At 37.0% G+C, this 8,581-nt stretch overlaps 1 protein-coding gene across 1 annotated transcript in view; it reads right to left on the minus strand.

Annotated features, from left to right (window-relative positions):
* Positions 1-2,330: 2,330 nt before the first annotated feature.
* NDUFS4 (NADH:ubiquinone oxidoreductase subunit S4) overlaps positions 2,331-8,581 on the minus strand; it is a 43,675-nt gene continuing 37,424 nt past the window's right edge. The window contains 1 exon segment of the mRNA XM_017854292.1: positions 2,331-2,547. Coding sequence (XP_017709781.1) covers positions 2,444-2,547 — 104 coding nt within the window. The 3' untranslated portion in view covers positions 2,331-2,443.

Here is an 8,581-nt window from a genome sequence, read left to right on the forward strand (position 1 = left end):
CCTCGTGATCCGCCCGTCTCGGCCTCCCAAAGTGCTGGGATTACAGGCTTGAGCCACCGCGCCCGGCCTAAAAAAATGGGTAACTTCTTAACAGGTTTACTTTATTTCTTAAAGTTTACCTTTCATCTGAAATAAAATTGTAAAATAGTAATTATTAAAACATATATTAAGTAAGGCTTAAGATGGCCAACATATGAAATGTAGTGGGTTTTCTTTATGTATACAATTATAAAAATATATATTACCATACAGCTGTATGGTAATAATTTAGCCAGTGTATTAAAAGCTGAAATAAATGTAAAAGACCTCCCCCTTTCCTACAACCAATGGTATCCATTAAAGTCACCATTAAGAATTTCTTATATATCTACTCTAAAATATTCCAGGTACATATATGTAAGCATCTGCTGCCTCACCTCACCTCCACATGCTGTCTACTATTCTTGGTGTTTTTCACTTAGTAATATACCTTGAACTTCATTCCAAAAAGCTAATATACTTTTTTTGTTGTTTTAAATAGCTGTGTCATACTCTTGAACTCTATTCCCCCTTTAATAGATGTTTAGATTGTTTTGACATTTTAGCTACTAGAAACAACTTCACAATAAACATCTTTGGACATTTACCTCTGTATATCCCACAGGCTATTTGCCTATAAGTGCCCTTTTCAAATTAAATGGAATATGAAGTTAACAGTTTGAAAAAAGGCTGCCAATATGCTCTCCAAAACTGTGTCAATGTGCTATTGTTTTCTGAAATGCAGTTGTAAGAAAATATATATTTAGTTTATAACTTTGGAAACATCAAGTAACATTAAAAATCCTAAGAAATCAACCGGGCGCGGTGGCTCATGCCTGTAATCTCAGCACTTTGGGAGGCCGAGGCAGGTGGATCACGAGGTGAGGAGATCGAAACCATCCTGGGAAACCATCCTGGCTAACACGGTGAAACCCCGTCTCTACTAAAAATACAAAAAAATTAGCTGGGCGTGGTGGTGGGTGCCTGTAGTCTCAGCTTTTAGAGAGGCTGAGGCAGTAGAATGGGGTGAACCCAGGAGGCGGTGGAGCTTGCAGTGAACAGAGAATGTGCCACTGCACTCCAGCCCGGGCGACAGAGCAAGATTCCGTCTCAAAAAAAAAAAAAAAAAAAAAAAGAAAAGTCCTAAGAAATCATCTGACATTGACTCCATTAGCTATTTTTAATTATTTTCATAACTAAAAATAGAGTATGAGTTTTGCAGACAGACAGACATAAGTTCAAGCCCCAGATTTGGCACTTAGGACTTACATAACTTTAAGATATAGGGTCTTACTCTGTTGCTCAGGCTGGAATGCAGTGGCATGATAGCTCACTTTAGCCTTGACCTCCTGAAGTGAAGTGATCCTCCTGCCTCAGCCTTCTGAGTAGCTGACTACACATGAATGCCACTATGCCAGGCTAATTTATTTTTAAAATTATTTATTTATATATTTTCAGAGATGGAGTCTTGCTATGTTGCTCAAGCTGGTCTCAAACTCCTGGCTTCAAGTGATTCTCCCACCTCAGTCTTCCGCATAGCTGGGATTACAAGCATGAGCCACAGTGCATGACCTGTGTGATCTTGAGCAGACTATTTAATCATTTTCAGCCTTGATTTTTGTCTTTTCTTTGCAAAATGGGTAAAATAATAGTTCATGCTAATAGGGTTATTATGAGAGTTAGTATACGAAGTGTTTTTTGAATGGCCAAACAAAGCATGTGTTTAACTCATAATGTATGACCTAAACGGTTAACAATAAAAGCATATATCTACTTATATTTCAAAAAAACAAGTGAATATTACAAATCCCCGTGAATGAACTGATTATTTTCCCTGAGTCTTAATTCCTAAGAATATGGAATCTTCACCTGAACTCCTCATAATCAGAAAGTGTTGATTTCTGGGCAGAGATTACTATGAAATGCAATTCATTCAGGCTCAAAATACTTTAGTAAATTATAAAGTAGTAATTAAAAGAAGAGAACTTTAATAATGATGAGATAGGGGTTTAAGTTTATAAGACTGCAATGTTATTGTGTACTTCTCTACCTATGATAAAACCATTTCCAAGACAACATTTTAATAATGTTGGCTAGTGATTTATAAACAATATTAACTTGAGAATGGCTATAAAAAGCAAATATAAAACTTCAATGTTGCAGCTGATTTCAAGCATTCCTGTTAATAGATTCTAAGTACCAAGATTTCCCAGAGGTATGATCACCTCAAATCTTCTCTCTATATAGGAAATTGAAACATGCCCAATTTGAGACATCAAAAAACATTTAAAATAGACACCACAAAATGTATCTGTAGTTTAAAGGTCAAATTTATTAGGAGATTAAGCGATGTATTATACATGGACTATAAATACTGCACAGCTGACTTTATTCACAGTCAAGCACAGATATAGTCAGTGCCAACCTATTTTGTGGATACTCTTGTTCTTTTGTTCCAAGAAAAGTTTGCACCATAAGACTTGGACTTGGGTTTTGGAACCTTCCTCTCTTCAACATCATAGCTCCATCCTAGGAGGAAAAAACAAAGACAAATCCACAGAAACAGAATTAAAGAGGATACCTGAAAAGCACAGCAAGCAGAGGCTAGCTTTTGTAACTCAATGTTCACTTATCATCAAGAGTATATGTCAACACATCTGAGATACACTTACTATTTGTTCCCTTATAATCCTCTATGAGAAAAGGGGCCAAAAGATTGCCTACAGATTATTTACCATATCTCAAGTTAAAGATGTAAACTATGATTCAGTTTCTCCTTGCTCAATTACTGATATCTATGTATTAATTACATTAAAATTTCCATTGCTCTATGTGGTTTAACAAAGGACTTTAAAAACAGTTGCAACGAAGAGCGATGAACAACATAACCAACCTCACTATTCTTCCAAAAACTGGTTTCTTTACAAGAGTTTGGAACTCTTCCAAAGGGATATAGAAAAATATGTATGTGTGTGTGGGTGCGTGTGTGTACTACATAGTTGAAGTGGACCATGAGAAGTTACTTAGGCTACTGATTAAACTCAAAAAGATTTTCAACATTTATTTCAAGGGCTATCTGCACTAATTGGACTCACATGCGAGTACCCAATAAACGGTGCAAATTGTTAGGCCTGACTAAAGGCCCACTAGATCAGAATCTTGGGTGGGGACCCAGGAAACTACACTTTATCAATTCCAGAAGATTTTTATGCATACAAAAGTAAGGGCCACTAATCAAAGCTGTCTATTCTCTTCTGAGTATTTATATTTTCCATCCAAAGTCATTTCAGCATTTTGTAGTTTTGAAAACTGGGTATATGTATGTCTACATTTTCTGCACTAAGTTCTATTCTGTATTTCTCCTAAAACATGGGAAACAAATCAACATCCTCCCCCTTAAAAATATAATTAAGTCATTCTTTTATTCCCTAAGCTAGGCAACTCCTATAACATTCACTTTTCTTCATAAAATCCATTTTCCCACACCTGTAATTTATTCTCTCTTAGGACTTTATTCAAAGAACTCATCTTGAAACATCTAATTCATGGTTGTATCACGCAGTCACGTATAAAATGTCCAAAATGTGATTATTATATGGTCTAATTAAGTGAGCTTCTTGATCTTGGTGAGTATAGTACTTTCTGCCACAAAGCTTACATTTCAATAGTCCCTTAGTTAGTACTCAGTTTTACCACAAAAGTTAAGCCTATGAAACTCACTCATCAAAGTATACTACTGCTACTGTACACAAGGGAAAGTAACAAGATTTAACAGAGTATTTTAATTTAAACTTTTAATCTACTTTATCCATAACAGAATATTACATTCCCAACTGCTGGAACTCCATCTCCAAAGAAAGTCCAATAACTATAAGGAAAAGGGGAAGCAGGAAAGCAAATGAAACATCAGAATCCAGGAGAGAAAATATTAATTTACTTGCTCAACATAACCTTACTTTCACAGAGTAGAAAATATGTTTTGAGAACTTTCTTATCCATTAAAAAAAAGTTACCAAGCTGTAGCTTACCTTAAGAGAATCTGGACTTATAAAGTATGTACGTAACAAGTAGTTATCTCCATGTCAAAAAATTTACTAAAGGGCATAAGAAAAGTTTGTATTTCATAAGGTTGTCATGAGGATTAAAGTACACGTCTTGTACTTCATAAGGATGTCATAATTCATGTAAAGTGCTTAGAAAGCACCCCCACTTAACATTTATTGAGTTCTATGAGAAAGAACTTTTATATGAAGTAATATTATCCCCCTTGTACAGCTGAGTAAACTGAGGCTCAGAGAGGTTAGGTAACTAATGTAAGGTCACTCAGCCAAGAAGGGACAGAATCAGGATTTAAACACAGCTGGCCAGATTTTGGAGGCTACGCCTTACCTATTATGCTACACTGTCTCTTGTCGTTTATAGTAGGCACTCAATAAATGTTAAGTATTATTTGGTCCTCAAATTTGATTCACAACTTCCTAGCAACATGTCTCTATATAAATTTCCATTACATTAGAGCCCACTAAATTTGAATTTGTGATGTTTCGGGTATAGCTAGCTATAATCTAACCTAGTTATTAACTACAGAAACGGGTTTTGGTAAGCAAATTAATACTGTGATCTGAGCATAGTAACTTTAAAATTATAAACTTCTTAAGCACTTCCCATATTAACCAGTGAACGATGCTGATAATTACAAAAAATATTCAATTTAATAAAGGAGGTATAACAATATTTACCGAGCATTGCCATTCATTTGATAAATATTATTGATTGCCAACTCCATGTCAGAGACTGTTTTTAGACAGTGGAGGCAGACTAGTGAATAAAACAGAAAATTTTCCTGAACTTCTTGAAGTTAGTAGGGGAAGAAAAGTTAGTAAGTATATAGTATATTAGGTGCTAATACAGTAATACCTAAATTTAAAATGTATATTACATCCTAGTAAGTACTAAGGAGAAAACATTTTAGATGGGGTATACAGGGGAGCCCTCCCTCCCTGAGAAGTGGGCAGAGAACAGTAACTGCAAAGGCCCTGAGGCAAGAGCATTCCTGGTGCACTAGGTAGTATGTTCTAGTCCCCATGCTGAGTGCTTGAAATGTATTTTTATTGAAATTTTATGTATGGAGTTTATAGGTTGCATGGCTATAAGGAAGGCATTGTATATATCTTAATTTTACATTAACTTAAAAAAATATAGAGAAAATAAACAGCCTAAGGTCACAGGGCTAATAAGTGGCAAAACCAGGATTTTAACCCAGACGGACTTTAACACCTAACTACTTTATTAATAAAACTACATTTTTTTTTTTCTTTTTTTTTTTTTTGAGATGGAGTCTCGCTTTGTCACCCAGGCTGGAGTACAGTGGCATGATCTCAGCTCACTGCAAGCTCTGCCTCCCGGGTTCACACCATTCTCCTGCCTCAGCCTCCCGAGTAGCTGGGACTACAGGTGCCCGCCACCACGCCTGGCTAAGTTTTCGTATTTTTAGTAGAGACGGGGTTTCACCATGTTAGCCAGGATGGTCTTGATCTGCTGACCTTGTGATCTGCCCGCCTCGGCCTTCCAAAGTGCTGGGATTACAGGTGTGAGCCACCGCGCTTGGCCTAAAACTGCATTTCTTTAAAAATATCTTGCAATTACAAGTTTTATCTATTTCATTCATTTCCTTTTATTTGAAAAAATATGTTGAAAAGACTTTTAAGAATCCCTGGAAAATAAATCTATGTTCTACATATGCTCTCCCACAATTGTGAGAAAGGAAATGGTTTCTAGTGTAGATTCTGTATTTGGTTATAATGACAGCTGGAAAATTAACCCAAGACCTCCATAATCTTTTCTTGCCAAATGATAGCTAAGAAACCTAAATCTCTCTCATCTTACTACCTCCCAACACACACTCACCAGGTCAATAAAGACATTAGGAAAGAAACTGCAGAAATGAGAAAGCACTCAAGTATCTAGGAACCAGTAATATACACACAAACACAAACCTGATAGTCACTTTCTCATTCACTCAATTACCCTTTCAGCCACCAGGGAGAATTCTCTGTACTACATCAGATCTCAGACACAGATCTAATACCTATTCTGGTTACGGAGTTTCAAAATGTGGTCAGGGTCACTGCAATGTGAGAAGAATGAAGTTTTATACACATAAAAGAACAACTGGCTTGGGTTTTCTCCTGGTAACTAAGGAGTGAGCTGGCTCCTGGGAATTGTGAGCCAGATTACAGTTGCTGTTGATGGTGATAACAACAATAAATAGAAGTATCATGACAGGGATTGGAATGTGAATGGGCAAAGCACCCTGTGAAAAACAAACAAAAATACACACAGAAGCAGCCTGCATTTGCTAATAGGATCCATCTCTATATAATTACCACTGACCACTCATGATTGTTAGGATATGTAGGGCAAAAAATTTATTATCTTCCCATTTCTCTGTGATAAACAACTTTGTTTCCAAAGTTGTACATGGAACTGTGCTTCCCTAAACGCAAAGGAGTATATGAGGAAGTCCAATGACAATTCACAATAGAGACTAAAACTAAAGTAAGAATCCACGTACATCTTTGGATTTTCTATTCATTATTCAGAAAACTTTTCTACTATGTAGGGCTGTCATCATAATAAACATTTGCTCTTTTTTGAGATACTGTTAAGAATCTGATCACATTTCCAAGCATCCTCCTCCAAGGTGTTTATCTTACAGTGCCTGGATGAACAAATTTACTGGTCCTATTATACTCGAATATAAAGGTTACCTGAGCAAACAGTGAAGTTGAGCTAAAAAGATAAAACTCTAAGAATAACAACACTTGAAAGGACATTAAGCATGTGTGCTTAAGAATAGGTAAGTTACACAAATTATACTCATCTTTCCTACTTCCTATTTGAAACTTGTTGCTAAAAGAAAGAATAAAATAAAAAGAAATAATATATTTTGCAAGAAATAAAATATAGATATTAAACATTTAAATTTCTATAACAATGCCTTTTTTTAACCCTAATATATACATATATGTATATATATTTAAAGAAAGAGTCCAAACTTGTTTTTCTGAATGGGAACATGGAAGTGAAAATACTTGCACTCTCCAAAGAATGCTTATATAAAATGAAGGTATAGTCTACAATCATAATGGTCCCATATGTTGTCCTATAGGGTACTGAAAACCAGCCCCTTGCTCTTCCCAGCTGTGCAACAGAAGAAGATCAAAGCAATGGAGTCCCAGGCAGCTGCCCCAGGGATGGGTAAAGCTTCCAGTGCTGCCGTCACTTGCTAGAGGACAGTAGCCATATGGCACAGATTTGCCACAAACCCAACTACCAACACCTAAATGATGAGAAGCTGACTCCCTTTGCTGTTTCACACACTGAAATGCTTTCACAAAACTAGTTGAACTTTAAGCCCCAGTATCATTTCCCTTTGGAAAATGCTGTACTAAACTTAAAATGTGATCTTTAACATCCCATGCCCATTTTTTTTTCTGAAATATGCCAGTTTATTTTGTAGATCTCCACATTGTGGTTGGAATATTCTATTTCCTATGATATAAATGGTATAATCTTTTCAAATGCCAAAAATCCCAACCTCTGAACAAAACCAGGCCACAATTAACTTATGAATTCCACATATAAGACAGAAAATAAAATCAATTCCATTCATTTTATGCAGAATCATTTCGTTTATGGTTCAGTAATACAAAAATACAAACATCCATCAGTTCTTTTATTGCTTGTGAAATGTTTTACCTCAACCTTGATTGACGTTCTGTGAAAGGTCTTTCTTCTCTAATAACCTAATCTCAAACCCTGACATCAGTTTGGAAGTGAACAGCTAAATGATTTTTCCTACTCTCCATTTCTGCACTGAACAAGAACTACCACATAATTTGGCACAAACTGACGTAACCAACAGTCACTTCCAACTGAAGCATGGGATCAGAAGCGCAAAGCTTTGGGAGGCCAAAGCAAAGTACACTGGTACTTGGCAGGTTTCTAGATTCTTCACCAGGCTATGCACCCATATTATATCTGGCTGAAAGCAGAGCATAACCCTAACATATAATTTTAAGGAGGAGAAAAGAAAAATAGCTTTTTAGGAATTTCACTTTAAAAGTATCTTTACTTTGGGGATTCTGGGCAAGATGGCCGAATAGGAACAGCTCCAGTCTCCAACTCCCAGCGCGAGCGACACAGAAGACCGGGGATTTCTGCATTTTCAACTGAGGTACTGGGGTCATCTCACTAGGGAGTGCCGGACAATCAGTGCTGGTCAGCTGCTGCAGCCCGACCAGCGAGAGCTGAAGCAGGGTGAGGCATCGCCTCACCTGGGAAGTGCGAGGGGGAAGGGAATCCCTTTTCCTAGCCAGGGGAACTGAGACACACAACACCTGGAAAATCGGGTAACTCCCACCCCAATTGCTTTAAGCAAACGGACACACCAGGAGATTATACCCCAAACCTGGCCGGGAGGGTCCCACGCCCACGGAGCCTCCCTCATTGCTAGCACAGCAGTCTGCGATCTAACCACAAGGCAGCAGCGAGGCTGAGG

Source organism: Rhinopithecus bieti, unplaced genomic scaffold, assembly GCF_001698545.2.
Source record: "Rhinopithecus bieti isolate Rb0 unplaced genomic scaffold, ASM169854v2 scaffold_37881, whole genome shotgun sequence".
Taxonomy (NCBI): domain Eukaryota; kingdom Metazoa; phylum Chordata; class Mammalia; order Primates; family Cercopithecidae; genus Rhinopithecus; species Rhinopithecus bieti.